The sequence below is a fragment of the Fusarium subglutinans genome, assembly GCF_013396075.1.
Source record: "Fusarium subglutinans strain NRRL 66333 chromosome Unknown NRRL66333_c0000148, whole genome shotgun sequence".
In the NCBI taxonomy this organism is placed as follows: domain Eukaryota; kingdom Fungi; phylum Ascomycota; class Sordariomycetes; order Hypocreales; family Nectriaceae; genus Fusarium; species Fusarium subglutinans.
In genome coordinates, this window is record NW_023502211.1 from 99,079 (window position 1) to 125,000 (window position 25,922).

The 25,922-nt window shown below is 49.0% G+C and overlaps 9 protein-coding genes across 9 annotated transcripts; 4 read left to right on the plus strand and 5 right to left on the minus strand.

Moving 5' to 3' along the window:
* Nucleotides 1-1,662: 1,662 nt before the first annotated feature.
* On the plus strand, nucleotides 1,663-3,579 carry FSUBG_9522 (SOK1; the record flags this gene model as incomplete). Its single annotated transcript, XM_036688045.1, has 1 exon — nucleotides 1,663-3,579. One exon carries the CDS (start codon nucleotides 1,663-1,665, stop codon nucleotides 3,577-3,579), a length of 1,917 nt encoding a protein of 638 aa, XP_036535009.1.
* Nucleotides 3,580-5,765: 2,186 nt separating this feature from the next.
* FSUBG_9523 (nonmuscle myosin-II heavy chain) lies at nucleotides 5,766-9,121 on the minus strand (the record flags this gene model as incomplete). The annotated part of the gene is made up of 3 exons (XM_036688046.1): nucleotides 5,766-5,858; nucleotides 5,918-8,950; nucleotides 9,017-9,121. 3 exons carry the CDS (start codon nucleotides 9,119-9,121, stop codon nucleotides 5,766-5,768), a joined length of 3,231 nt encoding a protein of 1,076 aa, XP_036535010.1.
* Nucleotides 9,122-10,414: 1,293 nt separating this feature from the next.
* Nucleotides 10,415-11,291, minus strand: FSUBG_9524 (UBA domain protein; the record flags this gene model as incomplete). The annotated part of the gene is made up of 2 exons (XM_036688047.1): nucleotides 10,415-10,978; nucleotides 11,037-11,291. The coding sequence occupies 2 exons, from the start codon at nucleotides 11,289-11,291 to the stop codon at nucleotides 10,415-10,417; spliced, it is 819 nt and encodes a 272-aa protein (XP_036535011.1).
* A 1,425-nt stretch (nucleotides 11,292-12,716) lies between these two features.
* FSUBG_9525 (Malic acid transport) lies at nucleotides 12,717-14,647 on the plus strand (the record flags this gene model as incomplete). Its single annotated transcript, XM_036688048.1, has 6 exons — nucleotides 12,717-13,154; nucleotides 13,621-13,739; nucleotides 13,793-14,051; nucleotides 14,103-14,145; nucleotides 14,195-14,424; nucleotides 14,483-14,647. 6 exons carry the CDS (start codon nucleotides 12,717-12,719, stop codon nucleotides 14,645-14,647), a joined length of 1,254 nt encoding a protein of 417 aa, XP_036535012.1.
* Nucleotides 14,648-15,160: 513 nt separating this feature from the next.
* On the minus strand, nucleotides 15,161-17,059 carry FSUBG_9526 (Type 2C phosphatase; the record flags this gene model as incomplete). Its single annotated transcript, XM_036688049.1, has 3 exons — nucleotides 15,161-15,269; nucleotides 15,318-16,325; nucleotides 16,395-17,059. 3 exons carry the CDS (start codon nucleotides 17,057-17,059, stop codon nucleotides 15,161-15,163), a joined length of 1,782 nt encoding a protein of 593 aa, XP_036535013.1.
* Nucleotides 17,060-17,923: 864 nt separating this feature from the next.
* FSUBG_9527 (uncharacterized protein) lies at nucleotides 17,924-18,734 on the plus strand (the record flags this gene model as incomplete). Its single annotated transcript, XM_036688050.1, has 3 exons — nucleotides 17,924-18,058; nucleotides 18,119-18,535; nucleotides 18,603-18,734. 3 exons carry the CDS (start codon nucleotides 17,924-17,926, stop codon nucleotides 18,732-18,734), a joined length of 684 nt encoding a protein of 227 aa, XP_036535014.1.
* Nucleotides 18,735-19,552: 818 nt separating this feature from the next.
* Nucleotides 19,553-22,096, minus strand: FSUBG_9528 (meiotic coiled-coil 2; the record flags this gene model as incomplete). Its single annotated transcript, XM_036688051.1, has 5 exons — nucleotides 19,553-20,080; nucleotides 20,200-20,757; nucleotides 20,806-21,744; nucleotides 21,803-21,886; nucleotides 21,989-22,096. The coding sequence occupies 5 exons, from the start codon at nucleotides 22,094-22,096 to the stop codon at nucleotides 19,553-19,555; spliced, it is 2,217 nt and encodes a 738-aa protein (XP_036535015.1).
* Nucleotides 22,097-23,340: 1,244 nt separating this feature from the next.
* Nucleotides 23,341-23,812, minus strand: FSUBG_9529 (RSM27 mitochondrial ribosomal small subunit; the record flags this gene model as incomplete). Its single annotated transcript, XM_036688052.1, has 4 exons — nucleotides 23,341-23,363; nucleotides 23,410-23,459; nucleotides 23,519-23,724; nucleotides 23,774-23,812. The coding sequence occupies 4 exons, from the start codon at nucleotides 23,810-23,812 to the stop codon at nucleotides 23,341-23,343; spliced, it is 318 nt and encodes a 105-aa protein (XP_036535016.1).
* A 664-nt stretch (nucleotides 23,813-24,476) lies between these two features.
* Nucleotides 24,477-25,514, plus strand: FSUBG_9530 (ribonuclease III; the record flags this gene model as incomplete). The annotated part of the gene is made up of 1 exon (XM_036688054.1): nucleotides 24,477-25,514. The coding sequence occupies one exon, from the start codon at nucleotides 24,477-24,479 to the stop codon at nucleotides 25,512-25,514; it is 1,038 nt and encodes a 345-aa protein (XP_036535017.1).
* Nucleotides 25,515-25,922: the final 408 nt, after the last annotated feature.

A 25,922-nucleotide genomic window follows, 5' to 3' on the forward strand; every position in this document is an offset into this window, starting at 1 on the left:
CCTGCCGTACTGTCACTTGCAGAAAATGAAGTCTCGTTTAAACAAAGAAAAAAACAGGACATGGTAAGCCCCCGTGATAACCCCCCTTATAGACTGAGTCAAGTAGCGTCTGACCTTTGATTCCCTACTCATCTAACAGAGACGGGAAACCGAGACTATGGCAGCAACATGGCTCAGATCCGAATATTGGAGGGTCACGTTGTCGCTGCAGTATTAAAATTGCACTCCAACTCCCACACTTACAGGCTTGCCCTAGGCTGGTTGGGTGCCAGGAATCAATCTGAATTTCTCAGCTTGCTTGGTATTGACAGTTATCGACTCAGACTCGAATTCCGTCCCAGTGGCGGTACCTTGAGTGGTGGCTACCGACAGTTTGACTCACTAGCTCATCTAAGCATCGATCGCTTCAGCTGAGTGTTATTGCCGCCATTTGGGCGAGAGGGCATCACAGAAGCCACTGCGTTTTCCACTGGATTCCAGGGGCGACAGCCCCAAACCATTCGCTGTTTTAGTTGCATCCAGTGCAACTCCCTCGATAATTGCCTGCTGTACGGCTTGCCTCACCCAAGTGTCCTTGTGGGTCTCATTGAAGCCACACGCCCCTCCTACTCACAGGGACCTCCACGCAGCTGCTATTAGGTTACTCCCTACACCCTGTAGGGGTCATTCTGACTACCCAAAGATACTTTGGTCGTTAGTTACCTGATTTTGCCTCTGCGTCTAGGCCCACCGCTCCCTCCAAACTTAAGCCATGCCACGCGATTAAGATGAATCCGCGCTTGGCCTCCCTTAAAAAAATTCTAGCCTAAGGAAGGCTGTGGCATAGTATTACTATTGACTCGGATCATGGTTTTGATGGATACTTCTGTGTCTCGTAGTCCAGCTCAGTCTAGCCAGCTCCGTCTAAGTGGCTCCCCTGCTCGCACCCCAAACCAGGATGTAACCCATATATCAAATATCCCCGTCTCCCGTCACTATCGTCCCCTTTTCTCTCTCTCTTCCCGTTCCTGGTGTTTCTTTTCCTATTTCTGTTTTTTCAAACACCCGTGTCTTGGATATATACAACAAGACGACTTTGAACATTCCCCATACTTTGTTTTGCATCGCAATATAGATTGTTGCCTATTGCACTAGCCACTAGACACATTCACTTGGTCGAAAAGCAACTATCCGCGAAAAGAAGAGAATACAGACAAACCAGGACAGCATTGCATACAACCGAAACGAACTGCGAGGCGACACACCGAGAGAGCATCCGCAACGAAGGAAGAAGGGATATCATCTGTACCGTCACACAGCCGTAATTGGGTGTACACAAACCGACGCTGTCCGCTGCAAGTTCACTGGATCCTTGTAAGTCGACCACATAATCTCAAAACCACCAGTCTGCGACTCGCTCGACCACTGTTCCGCCTACTGCTTGTCACTCAAGGCACAACATCTGGCCGATGAATAGTTCTTAGCCGAGTGCATCTGCAACTGGCCGTCGAATTGTGACTGCCTGGTTTCATCCTGAAGCCCATGTCATGCCTTTACTAGAGTTCTTGTTATAGCTAACACGTACCGCATCAGTTCAATTGGAAAGCTAGGATCAGTTAACAGACATCCAACTTAATCACTGAAATACTTGGAGGACCAAATCAGTAAATTATCACCAACAACATGACGGCGGATCAAGGGTTCGGAGGCCCGGTCGAGCGATCGAGGCGGAGTTTGTCTACCTCAGGACCTGGGCCTAATGGCGAAGGAGAGACAAGACCTGAAAAGGAGACAGCCAGAAAACCATCCACAGACGAGAAAGACGATGCTATAACTACCTCACAAGTCTTGCCTCGCCGATACGATAGCCCTTCTGGTACGCCAGCCCCAGTAGCTGCACCACTATCACGAAATCCTTCCGAAATGTCAACAACATCTAGCCCAGGACTTGAAAGTCGGAGATCTCCTGCCCCATCACAGCCTTTGGAACCTCCTGTAACGAAATCAAGTCTAGGAGAGCTCGAGGTTTCCAAGATCATCAACAACCCCAAATTGAGGCACGATATCAACTTTGACCCTGAACTTCATTTCAGACCTAATGTGGAGGGAGACAAGGGCCGAAGAAAGCACGATCGTGCTAGTATCTTCTGGACAACACTCAAGGAGGAATTGGTCGAGTTCATCATGGATCGAGACAGTTTTTACGCCAAGCATGGCACAGGAGACGACTGGTGCTTACCAAAGCTTCTCAAGTCTGTGAAGGAGATCATCCAAACCCTTGTGCCCCAGCGCGACCGACAGTTTCTGGATGAGGGTCTGAACGTGGAACTTCTCATGCAACAGTTCCACCGAGGCATTGCTGATTTGGAGAAGCTTGCTTCGTGGCTCTCACGAGTCCTCAAATCTCACTGCGCACCAATGCGGGACGAATGGGTTGATTCGATGTACAAGCAGCTCAGCAACGGTAACAGCAACAACGATGTTGAGGAGCTTGTCAATGGCATGCGAAGCTTGCTTAGTGTTTTGGAGGCAATGAAACTCGACGTTGCTAATCATCAAATACGCTGCCTTCGACCCGCTCTCATTGAAGAAACCACAGCTTTTGAACAAAAGTTTCTCATGAAAAAGCTACGAAATCGCAAAATGGATATAGGCGATGCCAAACCATGGTATCAAGAGGCTGCTCGAACTTATCCTAACGGCGCCGGGAGGATGCACTCAAGCTTTGGAGATATGGGGGTTTTCTTTGAGGGAATTTCGCGGTCTATGCTCCCTTCTGCCGGTGAGAAGCCTCTGCCTGGTACTTTCTTCTTTGACGAGGACCGACTTGGACGGGTTCGATCGGATATTCTGGATGCCATCAACCTCAACGTCTGCATGCGCATGTATGAGGATCTTGAGCGGATCGCGAAGCTCAACTCACCCCCTGCTTTTGCAAGCGCTATGTCAGATGATCACGAGTTCAACTTCAACACTCCTCCCTCGAGCTCAAGACCTTCCAGTGTTACACTGAGCTCTGCAGATTCAGCTTCGTCATCACCACGCTCGTCCATGGTCCTTCCCCTCTACCTCAACTCAGAAACCAACGAAGCCAAAACAAGAGCCCGAAATCTCCGCGACAGTCTGGTTGCTCTGCTTCAGCAAGCACCACACGACCAACATTATCACGAGAAGTGGCGTTCTATGGCTCCGTCTATGGCTCTGCAGATCTTCCGATTCACCAACGCCCCCATGGACATGCTTATCCCCTTCGAGGAGAAGCTTCTGGAGAACGTTTGCCGCATCTCCTCCTCTATCTACAAGGAGATGGAGGAGGCGTACCGCATCCGCCTGCTTAACGAGCTCGCCATGCGCGTCCGCTACTTCAAGGCTCTTTCAGGCGTATGCTTGTTCTCGATTGCCACTGGTAATCGTGTACCAACCAGCAGCCGTAGCCTGGATGCAGGACGAGACCGAGACCTGGATGCAGCCATCCGCATGGGTCAACAAGAGGGTGGTATCGAAGATATTGCGACTCGTATCGCCCATGTGGGCGTTGTCCACTGGAGGATATGGGCACGCATGGCATATGTCGACGAAGACGACATGTCTATGGACTAATCAGCCCGCGGCGGAACAACATCATGTATCCCTTTGTGTCACCAATTCGTTATACCCACATTTACCTACTTTTTAATGTCGATACATGATTGACTACGCGATATCGGCTGGACCGCATTACACACACTGGCACACAACGCACACGCACACGCACACGCACTATGCACTTCCTGGCCTGGAGCCATTCTGCTCTGTCTGCCAAGGGAGTGCAGATTTTTCGAGTCAATATTCGGGTACCTACCCAAAAACATACACTGGTCGGCGGCTCTCTGCATTCACTCAGTTATCACTGCATGCTCTGCACTTTTTCTACAAGATATGCTTGTTTGATTTATTCTAACCCAGTCTGCGTTTGCTACTGTGGCGTTGCATGGTGGATAGTCTCTGTTTTATTGGGGGATCAATGAAACCGGTCCCTTTTGTTTTATTTGATCCAATGGCGCTTTTGGTGTTGTGCATTGGAATTATCGAGTTGTGGTGACACTGACGTCGTACGGGCAAGCACATGACCCCTTGGGCTTCGGGCTGTACAAACATGTGCACAGCTTATTCGCATTTAGATCAGGCGCACATATCTGACATTGCTCATACTGGAGATTTGTTTCTTGAACATACATGGTGCGCTTACATGGCAAATAGACTACCTAGACAGAGAAAGACTAGAAGAAAATCTACATGTTCTGCAACGATTGGTCCCCGTCTGTGACTGTTTAGCTGGGACTGCCAGCGTCTGTTCTTATCAGTGAGACTTTTGGTGGTAGGTTACACTAACAAGATGTTGTGTAAGGTCAATTTAATTGTTCGACAAGACTTGGGTAACTATTCCCTAGACTTCCAAACAGTTTTTTTTTGTCAGACTTGACTTTCCTTACGAGGGATAACGTAAGGCCATAAATTCAGCAACATACAGAATCCTTAGGGTGTAAGAAGACTTCTGACGTTATACTAAGGTGTCAAAAATACTTAGTCTTAGATCCTCTATATCTTTACTAAATTATACTAAACTATACTAAGTTTACCTAAGGCTTCTTATCACTTCCTAAGTTTTATTGCATCCCCTGAGAATGTGAGACTGATGCCACATGATGCCTCTCGTGTGACTACCGAGCACCACATGTGACTTACTCACAGTATAAATGAATAGTCCGCAGTTCCATCTGTCGACTGCCAGGAATGGAAATTGGCCTTTGTACTAAGTCAATCTTACCCGTTAGATAAGTACCTACCTTAGTGGGTAGGTAGCTTGGCTTATTTACTGGTATTACCTCCTGTATTCTCTACCTTAGTCGAGGAGGATTGAAGGAAGTCAGCTTATTATCTCTCTCTTGTTATCCTTGATTTTTGCGTTTGCTTTTTCTTTTGGTCTCAGTCGCTATCATACTTAGACACTCTAGTTGAGCTCAAAGGAAATGCAATATTCCATTTAAAGTCTGCATGTGCAATAACAGCTTGTTAGGGTGGTTTCGTTGGGGGGTTTATTAGGGAACAAGTCGCTGAGCATGCGCTGGAAGTGAGTGACTTGTGTCCATGTCCTTACCTCTTTGTCTGTCTGTATTGGCTTCCTGTGCCTGATTTGATGGGTCTCTTCGCATTCAACAGTGGGTGGGATTGAGACAGTTTCATCCGTGTCAAGCTTTGTCTATTACGCTCATTTAATAAGTAATAAGCTCACCGAAGACATATTATTGCATGCATGGTGCACTGCGGGCAGCTTCACGAGAGATGGTTAGACTAGACCTTATTCATCCATCCATGGTGCATCAACATGACAAGAGGACGACAAAGTCTCAAGATTTCATGGCATTTTCACTCAAGGCTTCATGACGAGGCAGCGAAATCGTAATCATCGAATAGTTAATCAGACCAAGACAGCCGTCTCTTACTCAAAGTCTCCGGGTCACCTGCCAAGCTCCTATATTCTATCAATAGGTTCCTCCTTTTGCTCCCGACTTTTTAAGAATCATGGATTCATCCAATTCACATCAACTCTTGAGACCCCCTGCAAGAGCAACTTGCATATTTTGCTCCCAGCCTTAAAAAGAAAAAGAAAGAAAAAACATGAACTGGTATCTACAATCACCAAATCTAAGTCAACTTGCTGCTGCTCAGAGTATCAAGTGCAATAAAGAAAACCCCGGCTATAGCGACGGAGCTTAATATACAACCCTAACATCTCAGGGGCCAACTCATTGAGGGTTCAGGGAAGCTCTGGCAGACCCCTGATCCCGCTTGAATTTAGCAAGCTCTTCCTCCAGCTGGCGTGCTTTAGCACGTTCCTCCTGTTGATACTAGTTAGCAATTGCTCTGTGCACAAGACAATCTGAAATATAACCCATACCTTGAGGCTCTCTTGGAACTTCTTCCTCTCTTCACGCATCGTGGCCCTGAACTGCTCACTCAGCATCGAGGCTCCTCTGCCAACGCCACCATTTGGTGGGATTGCCTTAAGTCGTTCGCTATCAAGATCCTCCTGTAGCTTGGTGATATGCTCACGGGCCTTCTCCATATCTGCCTCGAGGCGCTGACGAAGTGTCCTAACCTCTCCTTCAAGAGTCTTCTTTGCCAATTGGATATCTTGAAGCTTGTTCTCAAGCTCTATCTTTTCTCGTTCGGCATTGAGTGTCTCCCGTGTGACCTCCTCCAGCTCTTGAACAGTTCCAGCCAACTCATTCTTCAGCCTTGTGAGCTGGTTCTGAAGCTTCATCACCTCGCCACTAGTCTTGATAGCTGCGACATCAGCGGCCCTCTCTGCACGGGATCCATAGGCTCCGTCCAATTCCGCTTGGGCTATTGTGAGCTCCGTCTTCATCTCTACAAGGTTCATGTTAAGAAGCTCAAGTTCATCCTCCTTATTTTTCAGCATCTTCTTCTTAGTTGCAAGCTCTTCTTTTTGGCCATCCACCCGTTGCTGCAAGGACCTGGCATTGTCTTCGGCCATTTTCTTTGATCGGTTCACTTCATCGAGCTGGGCATTAAGAGCATCGATCACTGAATCAACCCCAGTCAACTGGTTACGAGTATTGTTGCTTGAAGACTCAGCAGCCGTCAGCCTCTCTTCGAGTTGTTTGATGTCGGACTCAAGAGCTGCGATCTTGCTGTTTCGCTCCTCAAGTTGAGCTTGAGCGGCCCCTGCGGCCCCAGCAGCTCCCGCCAAGTCTGCTTGAAGAAGTTCCATGTCGGACTCGAGATGAGTGATCCTTGCATTTCGTTCTTCGAGGCGGGCTTCAAGGTCATTTGTCTTCTCCAACTCGGCCTTCAATGTAGCAATCGTCGCGCTGTGCACCTCAACCTGGTCTCGTAGCGTATTGACTTCTTGAACCTCGGTGTGAAGAGTAGCAATCTTCGCGTCCCGCTCTTCGATCTGTGCATGAGCAGTATTGGCTTGCTCAAGCTCGGATTGGAGCGCTGCAATCCTTTTGTTTCGTTCCTCGATTTCACTCTGGGCCGTCTCCAGGTAGTCCAACTCTGCCTCAAGGGCAGTAATCTTGCTTTCACGATCCTCGATTTGAGACCGCGCGGCAGCTGCCGAAGCTGCCGCGTTGGCAAGGTCGGACTTGAGCTGGTCGAGATCCCTCTCAAGCTTGACGATCTGCTCATCCCTTTCCTCGAGCTGAGCGTGAGCTGCACCCGCCGCACCGGCAGCGCCAGCTAAGTCAGCCTGAAGACGTTTCACGTCTGCTTCCAGCTCTGCGACCTTCCTGCCGCTACCATCAGCCTCAGCCTTTGAGGGGCCAGCGTTGTGCGCAACACTACGGGCACTTTCGAGTTCTTCAAGGGTTTCTGAGAGCATTGTCTGGGCAGTCATCGCATCTCTCTCAGCGCGAGCCAGTAGTACTTGTGTCTCATCCAGCTCCTCTTGTTTCCTTGATAGCTCTTCATCTTTCTCGGCGTCTGACTTGTTGTTGAGCTCGCGCTGCTGCTTGATCTGTCGCTGGAGCACAGACTTCTGGTTCTTGAGTGTAGTGGCCTGAGAGTACAGCCACTGAACACGGTTAGAGAATCCGGGAAGACTGAAAGCCTCCTCGATATCGAATTCATCGTCAGAAACTTCTTCATCCTCATAGCCCCTCTCCATGCGAGCCCTTCGACGCTCCTCTTTCTCCTTCTTAATCTTGGCGAAGCCCGTCTGCATCATGTTCCACAAGTTCATCAAGATTCTCTCAACCTGGTCACCGTCCTGCTTCTCTGGCGGCCCGGCCTGAGCTGCCTGAACGGCGCGTTCCAGCTCCGCGTCGGCAGCGCGTAGTGCATCTTCAAGATAGTCAAGCTTTGTCTCAAAATTGTCTTGTGGTGAAAGAGGTACGGCTGGATAACTCGGATCCACTGTGGGGAGTAGATCTCGTACTTGCTGGTTTAGGGATTCGATGCGTTTCTCGAAAGCACCGTCAGTCTTGACGGTTTCACCAGAGGACTCTTCCTGTTCGACCTCGATGGCATTGAGACCCATTTCAAGATAATCCAGTTGGTTGTTGAGGAGCTCTCCTGGCTTCATTCCTGAAACTCCAAAGGGGGGATCATAATAGTCTTCGTTCTTGGAAGGATTGAAGCGAACAATCGCATCTCGCAAAGAGCCGTTCAAATTTTCAAGTCGAACTTCCATTTCCGTTATCGACTTGACCAAAGAATTGGCTTGGCCCTGTAGGTGTAGATTCTCATCCTTCATCTTCTCCATCTCATCTCTTAGCTGGTTCTGTTCCCGGATCGGCGATTTAAGGGGTATCTCTATGGGTTGCTGACGGGGTTGCCCCCTCGTTGAGACTCCATTGGCTTGGTCGTAATAGTCATTATCGTTGAAGTAGTGGTCATCTCCGGCGCGATCCATACTGTTGCGTGTATAAGTATATAGGCTCTCCGGGCTGCCAGGCATGCCATTAAGTGGTTGAAGTGGAGGAGTGAGATCCTTCTTCTTATTCGAGGCCTTGTGGGTGAGTTGAAGAATACCAGCAGTATGTTCCAGTAGGCGTCTTTGGGGCTCCATAAGTCGCTTCTCAAGGTTGAAGAGCTCGGCCGCCAATTCTTCGCATTTCCGCTCGCTTGCCTGTCTTTCCGCCTCGGCTTCCTTTGCGCGAGCGTGATCACCGCTGTTACGACCCAGCAGGCTCCTTCGTTTCCCATCCAGCTTTCCGGGATTGTAGAGTCTCGCCATCGAGATCGCAGCATCTCGGTATTTGGACTGAATGGTCAGGTTTTGCCGGGTTGACTCGACACGCTGGGATAAGGACTGGCTTTGCTTCTTGAGGTCGTCCACCTCTTCTTGCGACAGAATCGTATACTCTTTGCTATCAGAGAGGGCTGTTTCGGTCAAGAGATGTACCTGAATCGGGTCGCGGAGGTCGACAAGCGCTGAACTTTGCGGTCGATCAGGGTTCATCTGTACACAATAGAGGTTAGAAGCCGTAGGTCCATCAGCCTCCACGACGGTGGACAACAAGCGTACCGGATTATACAATTGATTGTCCTTCTCAAAGCCGTTTATTATATCACTCCGGTAGCCCTCAACAAATATCTTTCCGCGTGGGCTTGGTGCTGGGGGTGACATCATATTAGAGCCATACCCATATGGGCTGCCCTCTCGCGCGTATGCACTCATGGTTTCGACGGGCTTAGGATCGTGGTGTGTAGGTTATGAGGACATGGGGTAAAAGTCGGACTGAAGCAGTGCATAAAGATATCAAAACACCTCCATAGAGAACAGTGAAAAGGCTGGCAAGTATCCAAAGTTTGGGGGAAAAGTGGTTGACCGGGATCCGTGTCGTGTCGTGCCGCTGGGTGAAAGCTGAGCTGAGCTCGTGATTAGATTGGATTGGATGTAACAAAGGGGCTTTGCGCCCAAGAGCCGCTGAGGCTGGAAACCCGCAGAAAATCGACAGCAATTCAGAAAAAGGTCTCGGGTTACGACCTCAAAAGAAAGAGTACAAAAAGTTGCGAGAAATGGTGCAAATGCTGGGGACAGAAAAGGAGAGGTCGGGACTGACCATGAAGAAAAGGAGGCCCATCGAGAACCCCAAGAGTATCCGTAAGGTAACTTAACTTAAGTTATCGAGTGGGACCCTTGTGAAGACCTCCACTGAAAGTTGAATTACAGCAGTCGAGCTAGTGGTCTAGCCGAGTCAGGTTGGTAGGTACGTACCGTACCTGCGTAGATCCCTTCCACACGTGCCAATGGACTTCACTTTTCAGGGGTTTCGCAGCGGCTGGACACGCTGGGACAAGGCACAGGAGGGGCGCACCCGCATTACTTAGCACGCTTGGGCATGGGTTTTGGCAGCGCTAGGCCTCATAGAGCTCGCAGTTAGTTAACGATGCACCAGTAGGAATGAGTCTTTGTTTCGAGGGACTGTCATTAAAGAGAAAAATAGATTAATTAAATGTTTTGTTCTGTTTATACATACAATTTATCCGTGCATGAGGAAACATGATGATTCTGCAGAGGCTGAGCTGACGTGTCTAGAATCCTTTATTTAGACCCCAATGCTCCCTTTTAACCGCGGCATACCGTCACGTTGCGTGGAATTAATGGCAGTGCCCAATGATCCACGCCGATATGCTGACAGTCGATGGTGGGATCGTGGCTGACGACGCCATGGATAAAGTTGCTGTGAGCATTCTCCTTCGACGCACGGAAGTCCGTTAGTTTCGACAACTCAGAGATGCATTCTATTTACAGAAAAGGATATCCCTGCTCTGAAGATCCCCTAGACATTCAAGGGATGTCATATGCTCACTGGGCTGAAACATTCCCCAGGAGCCAAGGTATGCTCTTCAATATTGCACTGTAGTCCCCCATCCCGCATTGTTTCGGAAGCCATTGGCTATTGCCCAATTGAACCGACCACTAAAGCACCTCTCGGACTTGATCCATGATTTGTTGCCCCATCGTTCTCCGGCGCTCTGCCTGGCCCTCCGTTGAAGCCTGAGCTCCGGTTGCAACAGCTGTTGTCGAGTTTTCGTCCTCAAGTCGACGCCGAAGGCCCTCAAACTCGGCACTTCGCCTATGAGAACTTAGTCCTACAACCCAGCCCGGCACTCGCCAGCGTACGAGGGCAGCCGGAAGAAGTCCTTCTCGCCACGAGTATCCAACAATCCATCCAGTGGCTGCACCCAGGACCGAGCCTGGCCATTGCAAGAGCGCGAGATGCAACGCAATGGCGTACTTGTAGGACTTATCCGAGAACGTGAGACCAACGAACGGTCGGTCCGTGGGAGGCGCCTCAGATGTGGCAACTCGATACTTGTACATGTGCGGAACCATGGCATGATATTGAGCCAGGATAGCAAAGATCATAGGAGTTGGTCCAGCCGGGATGTAGTTGAACCATCCAGCAGCAAGAGGCCGCAACACCATCGAGACAACAGGCGGTATGATGGAGGTGATGAAGAAAGTGACAGTCAAGAAGGACTGCACACAATGCTATCAGCAAAGCAAAAAAAAAAACCGTTTCATAAAAGTCACTTACAGCGAACTTGCGAGAACCCCACATTCTCTCAACGATGCGAAGGTTGTATAACGACATGGCAGCAAAAAGTACCTCTGTGGAGTTGATATAGCATAGCTGGTAGGCCAAGATTCTCCAGAACTGCCGGTATCTCCATATGTGGGTATCGACAAGAATATAGAAGTAGTGCTTGACGTCAAGAATACTCGCGATGATGGAGCCAGCTACCAGGCCGACCACACCGAGCCGAGTGACAGGTGTATTGGTGAAAGACATGATGGTGAGGGGGGGGTTGTGTCGAGATTCAACGTGACATGCTATAGGAAAAAGCCAAGTCTATCTCCCTTGGGAAGGTGAGGGGTCTCTATCAGATGCAGCTGAGATTTGATTAATTGCAATTGATGTCGAAGCTTGACCTCATATATGGCTAGTGTGTTAACAAGAGTGAAGCTATAGATGCAGCTCTAGGAGCTACCTATCCGCAAGGTGGCATTAACTATCACGTGCAGCTTCGGGTAATTATGGATCGCCCCGTATTGCCGTTGAATAGCCCGCTGACGTCGTTTTGACATCAATTTCTCATCCAATAATAACAGCCCGATCTTAGATGAAAGATTGGATATGCGCTTGACAACTTGATAGGCCGGTCTACAACAGCAGTGCTGGTGAGGAAACAGCAATTGGGCACCAAATCATCGGTAACGCATGGATCCTCGAATCTTGGTTTCTTATCGAAACCTCAACTCTCATCTCGACCGTATCTACCAGGACTTGGAGCTCTGTCAATGGAGATGCCGTGAAAGACAAAACCCAGTGAAACGATCCCACCAGAGCATGTATACGGTGGAAGCCTTATGACGATGGGAGACAAAATCGCGAAATTATATGTTGTCGTAATTAGTTGAGATCGACCCGGATAATTCACTGCTGTCCGTTGTCGTCAAATTGTATTCGATCAAGGCGGAAATAAATGGTGGTCCAAGACTCACGTGATGGTTCAAACCATAAGTACCTACCTGCCTTAGGTGTGTTACCCTGTATTGATAGTAGTGATTTCATAGGGCCACCCAACTCTTTACGATGAAAAGAATAGTCTGTATTGAGTAATTCATCCATTCCTTGCTGGTAACAATTCCTGATCCAATAATAATATATGGGATGGTTTACTTATGTACGCTTGGTTAAATAATCCTCACTTTATTCGTGTCTATGCTCTCCTTAGATGAACTTGTAAAACTGGCTGTAATCATTCATCCTGATCCTTGATCAACCTCACTTCACCTCACCTCGCCTCACCCTTACACCAAAAAAACACCCCCTCCACCAGCGGCTCACGCGGATACGAATAAAGACTCTCTATCTTATCCACGCAAAACATCGAAACTTGTGCCGATCTGTCTTGGGCCCAAGACTTTGTTTATCGCTCCCTCTCCCGATCTCCCGCTCCTAGCCCGAGAAAACAGGGCATTAATCCCGATCACGCCCTCCACTACCACTCCCTGACATCCCCAATCCAATTCAATTCACCATGCCACTCGCCAACTTTGGCACCCTGGTTCTCCACCATCTCGTCTTTGTCGCGCATTTGGTCTATTTCCATATCGCTTTTTCGCATATGGAACCTAGCGCCCTCGTGGCTCTCTACTGCGTCTCCAAGCTACTCGCCCGTCGTGCCGACGATATTGACGGCCCTCCTCCAGAATGGCCCCCGCCCGTGATCCAATGGTAGCCGGAGCCGGAGCCGAGCTGCTGCAGCCTCCGTTTCCGTCTCCGTCTCCGTCTCCGGTCCCGCCGTCCGGGTCGACGTCGGCGCTGGCTACGGGCTATGAGTCACCGTCAGAAGAGAACCCACCCTTCTTCTCCGTCGTGGCCTCGGCTCCGGCTGCTCCAGGGGCTGCGCTTTCAAGACATCATGTCGTGCCGCGGCCGGCCTTATCTCAACGGCCATCATATATCACTGCTATACCCCCTGAGCATACCAATGGCCATGCCCGTCCAGGCCGATTGCCCAATAATGAGTCTACTCTCACTTCAAATAGCCTGAACCATGTCATCGCAACAGCCGAGAAGGGCCCCGGGAACCAAAAGGTGGGCTTTCGAGATCGCATTGCCTGCTATCAATGGACTTACTTCACTATGGTATATCGACGCCCTAACTCTCTGTGACACCGCTAACTCTGTGATAGACAATGTCGACTGGAGGCGTTGCAAATATTATTTACTCATGTAAATACACTATCTCTAATCTTGCGTTACGTCCCAGAAGTAAATAGCTAACTCTTGCTACCTACCTAGTGAAGTGGGATGCACCTTGGCTGCGCGGCATTGGCCTCTTCTTCTTTTTTCTCAACATTGTCCTTTTTGCAATGAATTGTATTCTCATCTGTACAAGATTCCACCTGAGGCCAGGGAGCTTCGTAAACTCCTTCACAGACCAAGTTGAATCGCTCTTCATATCAGCTTCAGTAAGGCCCCCTCCTCTCATGGCATGCTGTTAAAACTAACACCAACCAGTTGGTCTCGTAAGCAACAGATGACTATTATCAGGGCTCAAACATATTCTGACAAACTCAGTATTGCTGTAATATTAATCAACACCTGCCAGTATGGTATTCCATACACCGGCATATGGCTGGTCCACACTATGGAGTGTGTCTTCTGGGTTTACGCTGCCCTGAGCGTCTCTCTCAGCGCATTTCTATATCTTATATTATGGTCTACTCTGTACGCTCAAGTCTACAGCTCTTCTGACCTGGCCGGCTGACTGTCATGACCAGAATCTTCCCTGTCCATACCATGACGCCAACCTGGGTCTTCCCAGCGTACCCTCTGCTACTCAATGCCCCCTTTGCAGCAAACCTCATCGCGGCTGCAGATTCAGCTGGTCATAAACTGTCAACCAACACTGTTGCAATGGCACTCGGGGCCACTGCTATTCAAGGAACCGGTTGTCTGATCGCTTTCATGATTTCGTCGGCTTTCATATACCGCCTCATGACGCAGAAGCTCCCGCGGGACATGCAGAGGCCAGGCATCGTACGCACGCACGCACTCTCTCATTTGTTGAACGTTGCTGACACTTACTAGTTCATGTCTATCGGTCCATATGGCTTTACCGCTGCTGGCATAGGTACGTTTTGAATGCCCTGCAACAGATGTATCATGTCTGACAACATCAGCTCAACTCGGCAGCCAAGCAGACTTGGTGATACCTCCAAACTTTCTTGACAACCCTCAGTTTGCCGCCATCATTAAAGTTATCAGCATTCTCGTCAGCCTCTGGCTCTGGGGACTTGCCATGTGGTTCTTCATTGTTTGTGTCGGTGCATTGTGGAAATACTCCCTTTCAGGCCATCATTTGCCGTTCCAGATGACGTGGTGGTCTTTCGTTTTCCCTAATACGGCTCTTGTATGTACCCCTTTTCACCGCAGCACTTCTCACTGTATGCTCAATGGGTCTTCTCTAGGTTACTGCTACCAGTGTCATGGGTAAAATATTTGATAGCAATGGCCTGCATATATTTGCCTCTGTCATGACCGTTGCGATCATCATCATCTGGGCTCTTATCTTTACCCGAATGTGTTGGAGTCTGAAATCGAGAAAACTTCTGTGGCCCAAGGATGGAAAATAGAGACATCAGATCGATTGCAGCATGTCACCGTTTCTGTGCCGTTCCCTTTCGTCTCACCCTCACGGTCTTATTCTTCCATCGGGATTTCAGCAGGTCCAGCATATCTGAGGTAACGAGGTCAGCATAACCCGGCGTTAGGTATCTTTAGTATAAGGGTAGTCATCTCAAACTATGTGTTTGAATTTCGAACCTCGCTACTACAATTCGTCTCAAAGACACTACTCGATCCAAACATCCAGTGGCATGACCAAGTCAACGCAAAGAAAATGCCGTTTATTTCCCTGACAGGAACTCCAGAATCTTCGACAGTGCCGTTCATAAAACCGATCCTTGTACTGCGTGCCTCTTATGAAAACAACAACATTAATAGAATGATCAAGCAAAGATATCTTGATCCGCCCATGGGAATCTGCAAACGCCGCCAAACTCCATTAGCAATACCTCCGTACTAGTACATACAACCTCTCCTGTAGTCTCCAATATAAACAACAGTAAGTGAGAAATATGGTTGCTTTATAGCCTCGCCTTGACACCTTCTCCAGCTGTAGCCTCGAGATTGACAGTTACCTCGCCTGTCTTCTCTCCGTGGCCGAAGAAGATGACTTGAACAGTCAAATCATCACTAAGAACCATTAGCAACATGCTACTTAACACCAATGCCACAACTTACCGATATCGTCGCGAGAAAGGCGAAGGAAGCGTGAGCAAAGCGCAGACCTGCTCGTCGTTGTTGCCACCAAGGGCGTTTCGAACAAGGTGTGTAGCAACATTCTTATCCTTGACGGTGAACCGATCCTTAGCATCCGGGTCAATACCCCATTGCTGAACACGGATAGGGGTCTTGTTGCCATCAGGTCCGGCGGTTTTGCTCTCCTCAACGGGTAATGGTGTTTTTGATGAGCCAAAGATCTTGTTCCATGCAGCATCGAACTGTGAGTTGGTTCCAGACTGCCCCTCAGTCTCAATCCATTTGCCTACAAGGCCAACAACCTCTTCATTGGTAAGCATCTCCCAGAGGCCATCGGTTGCCAGGACAAGGAAATCGCCATTCTCGGGGTGGACCTTGGTAGTTGTAACGATAGGTTCGGCGGTGACATAGGGAGGAGTCTTTAAAAGAGGTGAAGGGCTGCGACCAAAGAAGTTCTCGCGCAACTTCCAGGCAACATCTCTGCTCCACTTGTAGACGGCGTCTCCAAAGGCACGACTAGGCTCTAATCCACCAAGAACACGGCCATTTCGGATGACGTTGTCCTCCCCAGGATGCTCCTTGCGCATGCGCTCAACCTCTTGAGGGTTGCTACCCGTCTGGTCATCTGATAGAGCAGTGGCTGTCCACTTTCCATTCCCTGCCCTGCGACCAAGGACTGCGCGAGAGTCACCAGTGCATGCAACCCGTAGGAGGTTGCTGCGGCTGTCGTAGAATGATAGCAGGGCGCACGATCCTGATAGGGCGGGCTGTAGAATCTCGGCTGCGACGGTCTTGGAACCGCCCTTGAACACCTTCTCCACGCTCTTGTGGACGATTTCGTTATCCAGATTGTTGAACCCGGTCTTGATGGCCAGATTTACTGCATCCTCAGAAGGAAGATCGCCGGAAGCCTTCTTGTAGGTTTCGTTCAACTCGCGGGCGACGTAGTTAATCAGGCTTTCCCTCAGGGTTGCAGAAGTAGTCCATCCCCTATGTCGTGTGAGTCAACACCCTCTTTTTAAACTGTGACACAAGCTCCACCACAAGATGAGCACTTACGAATGGCCGTCGAAAACACCCCAGAACATCCAATCGCTGTTATCTGTCTCGACGGAAGATCTGCTGGGGACTTGAACAATCTTCTCGGCGTGGTCATCCTCGATTGGGTCGTTACTGGGCAGCTGTACCAGGTCGTAACGTGTGACGCCCTGTCCTCGGCTGACCGAAAAAGACTGTTCGAGGCGACGAAGCTTCTGCGTTGCTTGGTCGGGTGTCAACATTTCGACAATACGACGCCCGTCGTCACTAGTTGCCTTGGAGATAGGCCCTTCGCCAACAATGGTGCCTTGTCTAAGTTCGTCGGCGCCCACTACGAGAACAGTCCGAGTCGGTAATACATCCGCTGTCTGAGTCGAGGCGAGGCTAGTCCTAGAGCCTACAACCGAACTGGGGGTGTCAGAGCTGTTGAGAGAGTACCAGGCGCCGTATCCGACGACGATACTGGATACCAGCGCGACTGGCAGGCGACGAAAGTACATAGAGGACCTTAGGGGAATGGCACCTGCAAGGTTATGGCGAGCGCTTCGACCGTGTGCACTAGCCTTGGATCTTGCCTGGGCGAGAGTGAAGGACGAGACGGCGAAGCCACGATGAGGAGTGCGGGAGAGAGTGCGGACGGTCGAAAGTGAGGTCGTCCTTAAGGCTCTCACTGCGGCTCGATTCATCTGGACGACGGCGGGGGAGCTTAGGGCCAGCCTGGCAGAAGATTAAAGAATTGACCTATTGGTTATGAAGAAAAGGCAGGAATTATTGATCTCTTAATATCAAAAGATAACTCAAAGTAACCGATGACAAAGTAGACAAAGTCAAGGGGTACACAGTAACAGAAGGACGGTGATGGTGATGGTGATGGATGGATGATGAAGGTGGACGGGATGGAAGCTAGTAGTGGGTCTGCGCGCTATCTTATCGCGACCATTCCCCTCTGAGATGGTAATTATAGCCTGAGGTGAAGCTTGGTCTTAAGTGACTGCGAAGATCGGAGCTTGATGTTTTTGAATGAATAGGTACTAGGTATTTAATATTTGCATGATCTGACTTGTCTGCCTCTTCTTTTCATATTCATACAAAACATTTGCCTAGTCTTCCACTGCGATTTATCCCGAGCCCTCTCACACTCTCACACTCTCACACCCTCATAGTCACGTCTCATGTCTTTAGTCTAATCGGTCAGCCCCACGTGAGCCAGTGCGATAGCAGCCGACCTGAGCTTAACCCACCTCAGTGTAGGTATAAACCGACGTCTACCGAGGCCCTCGCTCTTCACTGCTGTTTCAGAGGTTCTGTGCTGGGTGACCCTGAGTCCTGAATGAGTCAAGCCTTGGCCAAGGTAGTAGAGTAGTCCTGTGAGCTTTACCAACCCTGGATTGTCCTCTCACATGTTAGTGGGAGCCCTTGCACATTGTCACTACCTACCTAGCAACATTCACTCACTTGATGGCATTGAACCCTCATGTCTCAGCATCCGTATTCATAAACTCATTGAGTGCCTGCAGATACCAAGATTTACCCAATCGAAATCTCCTCCAATGGATCAACAGCAGGAGGCTTCATCAGCCCAAGCGTCACTCACTGGAGCTGACCGCATCAGAGCTCTGAAAGATGAAACTGCTATCTTTACTGCATTCGACACATACCCGTGGACAAAAGATAAAAATTTTATGGTAATACTATATCGCATAATATCATATGATCTATAACTCGGTCACTGACATTAATCCCAGTCTGGTCTCTACGCTATTCTTGGCGAACCAGGCCAGCAAAACCCTCAAGCATCTCTCGCAGATATGGCTATCCACGCTCGAATATTTTACTATGCTCAGCGCATTGGTGTCAGCATTGAATTCAGCGCCTACAAGGCGTGGCTTGCCAGTAATCCTGACTATCAACCCCCAGATGTTCTGCCTGAGGAATATCGTCAGCGAGACGTAGCCAATGCTTCTCCAGTGCCGGTCCTAGCCTGGCAGAAAGCTGCGCCAAAGACAGATCTATACGTTGATCGCAAAACCGCTGCTGCTCAGTCTGGTTCACAAGATCAACCAAGTTACCCAATGGGATTTGCCGAAATGATCAAACTTATCCAAGAAGGCAAGCCTGTGCCTGGAATCCGCCAGATCCCAAACACCGTTGTCAGAGATCCTGTAGGTCCAAATCTGGGCGACGACAGCTCGCTTACTGTTCGAATCTGCTTTGCTAACTTTGATATAGGCTGTGAAGCCAGTTGGAGCAAGAGCTGTTCCCAGAAAGCCGTGGGAAAAGGACACCACAGTTGACATGCCTGCTCTCCCAGATCTACCAAAAGCACTCGACACAGAATTTCCCCCAGTACAAGACGATTAGCCTGTTTCTTTGGCAGCTGGGGCTTCTTAGCTTCCAGAAAGCCATCTATCAATATCATATAGCATCAATGGCGTTGGGAGTAGCGATTGCTGGCAAAAAATACATTTGATTCTGACGTTGAGCGGAACAAGATCACTGAGGTACTATAGATATGGGGACGTACTATCACAGTGTACGCGTAGGAGAGGCATAAGTTATAAGATAATAAAACCATCAATCGTTTATTAAAAGGTGTTTAATAACTACCGTAACAGCCCGAGTGATATAGGGAGACGCCGAAACCCAGCATCCGCATAGAAAAACAACATACAAATTCGTGAACTCTCCTTGACCTCTAAGGGCATCCTTTCGGATCACCATCACTCATACTCGCTGATTGACTGAAGAAGTGTGGCTCTAGTATCCCACCAGGCGCGTTCCCGCTCACCCTTCGAGGAGCAGCCTATGAGCGGTGGGATAAGAGGGCCAGTCCTGCGAGGGCTGCTGTGGTGATTAGCATCTGCCATCACCTCCATATTGCAAAATCGATAACCATAATGTGTCCAATGCACCCGAGTAAGCTGTAGCTAGCTGGGCGTAGGATGACGTGTGATCTGTAAATTACTTGCGCTGGGAGATGTTTCTTAAGAAAGGTCGACATATTCTGGTTTGTTGCGTGATTTTGACGAGTGGAATGATTGGTGATTCAGATAGGGTTCCTTGACACGGATGAAAAAAAGAATGAAAAGAAAACAAGGGTAGAATGGGGGAGGCTCTGCATTTCCAGCAGGCAGATGTCCTCGTCGATGTCAAAGATCGATGGGCAAGGTAGAAAGACTTTAGCGGTAACCATTGTTGTAGCGTGGCCCAGGTCCCATGCGTCCGCCCATCCCAGGGCCAGCACCAGGACCAGGTCGAGTTGCGACTGCGTGGTTGGTACAAAGCATACCAACTCGGGAGCCAAACTTGGAGCCTCGCAGTGAAACCATGTGCTTTCGGATGTGGGCAGCAACGATTTCGCGATGCTGGGGGGAGGCATTGTTCAAAATCCACTGAATAAGATAGTTGCCGTATTGGTCACTTGCAATGTCAATCAGTGGGATGCGAGTACGGTCACGACGACCTTCACAGACTCGGTCCAGGTAACGACCAAGGAATTCTGCACCCCCGATTTTGAGACACTTCTCGACAACCTTCGAAGCGAACTGATCGGTACTGTACTCAGCGGCGTAACGAATAACATGGTCAATAGCTCGACTGCGATCTGGGGGAGCACCGTGTTCACAAATATGTTGGATACACCAGTTGCCAAATTGCCCGTGGGCGACGATGTCAATGTTGGCAAGGACTTCTTCGATACAAGGGCGCTGTTGATATAAGTTAGCTTACAATTTTGACGATCAATGGGTTAACTTGCCTTATCCTCCTCGAGGCAGTTTTCAAAAATGTTCTGCACGACAAGACTACCGGTCTCTCCCAGGGCAACCTCATGCCACATGCCCCTCAGAGCGTCATTGACAAATTTCATGATTTGTGGGGGTGACTCTGTCCAACGCAGCTCGAAAAGCTTCTGCCAGACGTGGCAAGCATAACGGTGAATGACCGTCTCAGGGATTCGACGAAGAAGTTCGTGAACCATGATAGCCTTGAAGTTTTCAGGAACAGAGTCAAATGCCTTTTGAACGACGTGACATCCGAAGGGATCCATAGACAGATTCAGCGTGTTGCCACGGATGGCTTCCGCGATGTTGATGACTTGGTCAGGTGTCCCATGCTCAAAGCATCGCTGCACCAAAAAGTTGCCAAAGCGATTGATCATCAATGGATAGGCCTGGGCGACGATCGCGTCGACAATTTCGAACTTCTGGTCAGCGGTTCCGACCTTGAGTTTCTGTTGCAGGAAGATGGAAGCTTGTTGGTCGTTGTTGCAGACGATCTTGTCAACAATGTACTTCCAGTTGCAGTTCACGTTGCGATCCAAAAGACGGCGATAATTCAGCGGCTCTGTAGGAGCGAGATAGGTCTGGTCATCGGGCGCCAACACCTGTCTCGGGTTTAGCGTTCTGTGTGAGTACAACGCAGGCAAACCAACCTCATTCTTCCATCCAGAACCAGTGGTAAACTCGGAAGCGTGAGGTGAGAGAGGTGTTCCAGCAGGGTTGGGATATGGTGGATACACACCCATCGGACCCAATCCTTGGGGAGCATTCGACGGTGCTCCAGGTGCAGGACTTCCCATGTAGTCGGACTGATTCATGGGACTATTAAATCCTCCTCCGTAGCCAGGTCCGAATGGCTGAGGTGAGTTGAAACGGCCCTCGAAGCGGTTTCCTCGACGCCCATAATTCGAGCGCATAATCTCCGTATCTGGGGTCAGGCGTTCACTCCGGTATCCTTCCATCACGGGAAAGGGCGTTCCGGTGGGTTCAGAACAAGGTTGGCTGAAGACACGTCCTCCGAGCCATTTTCCTGGGGTTGGTTCAAGGACTGGTGCCTGGACTGTGTTGGCAAAAATTGGCTGATTGCCCCAGATCTCTCGGGTACGATTGAATGTCGAAGCGGACATAGCGTCACTGGTGTCAGAGTGAGTGTCGTCGGGAGGACCCCAGGTATTATCGCGAGGGGGATAGACTGGACCGCGGGTTCCGAAAGGCGGCACTTCAGCTGTGGTTTTCACAACTCGTGTCTCGGCTAGTTCTTGGTCAAGCTTCGAGATCTCGTTCTGTGCCTGGGCGAGCTGTAACTTCAAACGCATTACCTCCTCGCTCTCGCTACGAGCTTCATCCAAGGTGGCACTTGCAGGGCGCGTGGTAGGAGCTGTGCTTGGGAAAGCATCAGTAGCAGGAGTGACAGGAAGAGAGTTGCTCGAAGATGCATGATCAAATGCCCTCGCATACTGGTTGGTTTCGTCCCTGAGCTTGTTGGTATCGTTTTGCTGATTCAGGGCGGATTGCTGCTCGGAGAGCTTTGCAAGGAGTTTATCCACAGGGTACACCTGATCGGTGGTCGAGCTATCATGGCTGAGTTTCATCTTCTAACACGGTCAGCAACTTGCAAACTAGACATCTCGGACAGATGCTTGGTTTCACCTTTGGAAGGCCTTGATTCGCCAACTTCGAAGTAGATAGAGCGGCGATGTTCTTCTTTGCAGGAATGCTCTTGCCAGCTTCCTTCTGCGTCTGGAGTTAGTAGGTGGTTCTTGAATGTCGGCAAGAAGAGATGCCAACAAGGATGAAGTTTATCAAAGAATGTTGATGCGGGAAAAGTCTACTTACCGAGCCCGGGGCAAGTGGCAAGGGATTTGAGTTTTCGGCCTGCACATTGGCAGCAAAGATGGGGACAGTCCGCTCAGGAGAGACTCCAGTAGACCCAGCTGAAGACATGATGTCGCCACAATTGGTCAGAGCCTCGACGAAGTGATTTTGGAGATGTAACAGTCAAATAAGAATTGTAGATGACAGAGTGAACTGTAGGGAACACACGATGAGATAGTGAACGAGTGTAGATGTGTCAAGTTTGTGGTCCAAGAAGGAGTTGATTGTGAAAGGAAGAGAGTGTAGAGAGGAGAGAGTGAAGAGGAGGAAGAAAAGGAAGAGAGGATGGTGGTGAAGGAAGGGGAGGTTATTCACTGACGCAGATTTTTCCACGGGGCCAAGTAGGCGGGAAGTGCAGATGAAAGAAGCGTAGGAGCGGCAGGTGCCAGCAGCCGACAGGAACAGCCTGACCACCAGCGTTCCTTCCACTTTTATCGCAAGTGTCAGTCGCAGCGGGCACCCGACTGACAGTGGAAGCAAATAGGGGCATATCATAGAAGACTACCTATGCGGCTTTACAGTGACATGGCACCCTGGATTCTGGAATTTGTTCGAGTATACAGGGAACTCAGTATTCCTAATCGTGTACCTATGATTCAGTATCAAGAGACAGATCGATATATGCAGGACAGGCTCGGCAACACATGGCGCACATGCCGACCTGAGCTCCTAACGTTGGACTTGTATCAAAGGTTTTCGGTATTCCAGTTGAGAGTTCTTGCTCTAGTTGGGAGTCAATGTCAATAGGAGCTGAGGTAAGAGCGAAAGGGATAAACCGAATGTCAGTCCTTGACCGCACGCGACACAAGGTTAAAGAAAAGGCTTATGGTCAAGCAGCTGCGGTAATCAAAGAGCTCACCGGCAACCTTTGACACAATTTTTATTTGGCGGAGTTGGTTTGTGTTTGTAAATGCATTTGTTACCTCAGTGCAGATCGTGTGTTCTTTGGCCGAGGCGTCACTGTTAGATTATTCAGGAGTCATGCGAAAAGCCTTCGAGTCGTTGGAGTATATCTATAGTCGAACAGCCCACTAGATTGCACATATAGGTAGAGGCATAGCACAAAGAGCAGACATTTCGAAACATGATTGGTGTAATGAGTACTGATACAAATGATTATACATACTGCGATAGAAGGCCACTTGGAGATTTATTTGCTCTTACGGCCACGTTTATCCCTCAACTAAACTTTATGAATCGTACAACTGGCGTATGGATTGGCACATCGGCCAACACTCATGATTCATGGTAAGATGTCTGTCTCTTTGCCGCCGGGGCCAACATTGGAAATATCGTTGTCATTATTGTTTGATTTATCGCTTCTTGTGAGTGGGAGCTGTAGCGTGTTAGTAGCTTTTCCCGGCATGGTACAATCGGCATACCTGGAGGTCCCTTCTTCTTCTTGGGTGCACTCTTTCCGCGGAGCTTGAGCCTAGAGATCACGCCGTCAGCACTTGCACATATCCTTGAGGTTCCCAATATCTCGCTTACTCTTCAATGTACTCGAAGCGATCCTCCTCACCCTCGTCCCAGGTAGCCAGTGTCGGTCCGAACTCTCGCTTTAGATCCTTGATTGTCGCTGTCTTTCGAGGATAGTAAGCCGCCATGGCCGGTCCTCTTAATCGCTGTCGTAGGACCTTGTTGCCCATGCGTACACCTTCGGGGTTGTATGAGGTCGCGAAGACCTGGCATTGCGCCTACGGAATGTCATTAGATGGACCCAAATCATGTCATGGAGAGCCTCACCTTTACCAAGTCCAGTATACGCGCTCGTGGGACACTCATCGTGGCGTCTTTGGCATCAATCGTTGCTCTTGTTAACTTTTTTGAAGCTTGACTTGACGTCTGATGTGAAGTTGAGCAAGACACTTGATTGGCCTGAGCGAGGGTCTAGTGGGCCTCTCAGAGGAGTGCCTTGAGACCAACCAAAACTCCGATACCTCCCTCCACCATTGAAGATATTGGGTGCTACCTAACTACTAAGGTAGCGACTAACTTAGATTTACCAGTTGGAATTCGACCAGATATTACATAAGATGAGTACTTGCGGAATCTTCTACAGAATAAGTTATTTATTTTAAAATTATATTGTTAATACTTAAAAAGTGTTTATGAAAATTCAATGTTGTCAGTGGCACAAGTGCCGGAAGACTTACCTACTAAGTTAACGGCTTTGAATTAGGGAGCGAAAAATACACCGAGGAGTTAACTTATGTAACTGCCTTGTGAAGCCAGAACTCAAAAAAGACCCAACTTAAACTCATCTTCAATAAGATATCTTGAAGTTGTCCAAGAGTTTTCATCTTACGGTGCAGATATCAAGTTTCTTGCCAGCTGAGAACTCTCATAGCTGAATTGTGGGTCTTGTCCCTAAGATTTGATGGAACATCGAAAAGCACAGGACTTTCATTATCTTTTTTTATTCGCGTCCCATCATACCAAAATCAATATGTCTAAAAGGCCGAGCCAAGATGATTACTACGAAGAGGATGAACCACGCAAGCGCGTGCAACTTGACTCAGCAAAAGCTCCTCTGACTGGCACTATTGCTACTGTCGCGCCCGGTGTGTCGCGCTGGACCGTGGCAGACATCCATGCATGCTTACCACCTCTGCCACCGATAAGTCCAGAACTAGAGGAGCAAGTTTTTAGACATCCTGGGCTGGGGACACCCAACTATGAAAGGCTGGAGTGGTATGGTGATGCGGCTCTCGAAATGATATCCACGGAGCTTGTCTTTGAAACTTTTCACTACCTGCCCGCCGGACGAAGTAGTCAACTTCGTGAACAACTGGTCCGCAACATTACGCTCTCAGACTATTATCGACAATACGGCATGCAGCATAAAACAAAGATCCCCACACATATGGGCTCAATGGCGGATTTGATTAGTCGAGGCGGGAGAGACAAGGAGACGATCAAGATCCAAGGCGACGTTTTCGAAGCATACGTTGGAGCAGTTGTAAAATCTGATCCCCAGCACGGGGCCGCGAATGCCGTCGCTTGGCTCAAAGCACTCTGGGCTGGGACAATCAAGGAGCAAATCAGGCAAGCAGAGCAGCATCGTAAAAACGACTTGAAAGGCCAGCGATTTCTGGCTCGATCCTCTGCGGCTAGACCACCCACGGAACAGACAGTCACTACACACGCCATACCAGCCGCGGAGCCCAAGGAGCCATCGTCGAACAAAACCCTCCTTTCTCAAGCAATCGTTGTCAGGGGCATCAAACTTCGTTACGAACAGATGCCTTGCAACAAGAAGGATAAGAACCTCAACCTCCCCTTGTTTACTGTTGGCGTCTATCTGGATGGGTGGGGAGAGGCCGGGAAGCTGCTAGGTTTCGGGACGGCTCTCAGCAAGAAAGAAGCTGGCGAGAAGGCAGCAAAGTCTATCTTGGACAACAGGAAGCAATTGAAGGTCTATGAAGCCAAGAAAGAGGCTTGGGTAAAGGAAGCACAGGAAAAGGAGCCAGCTACTCAGGCATAATGCTGGATGGGAGAATTATGGAAACATGAAGCCGGGTCACGATGAGATTATGAATACATTGCATAGTTCCTCAAATCATAAAGTAATTGCTAGTAAATAGTGAATAACTCCATAAGTAAAGAAATACATAATAAAAGGCGGAGGTGTTCAAGCCAGAAAATGTCTATCCTCTGATCAGTTGACGATAACTCTACGGAGGTTCGTCTTAAAAGTCTTTGCCGGCCAAGAGGGATCGGCAATAACCCCTATAAAGGCTAACAGGGTATCCCTACTAAATTTATTAGTTATCTTCTATAAGCGATTTCTATACTATTCTTTTCCTTTTTAATTAATAAAGATAATAATATATATAGATATTATAACCTAGGCTTTAATAATAATACTAAAAGTACTTAATAAAGAAATAAA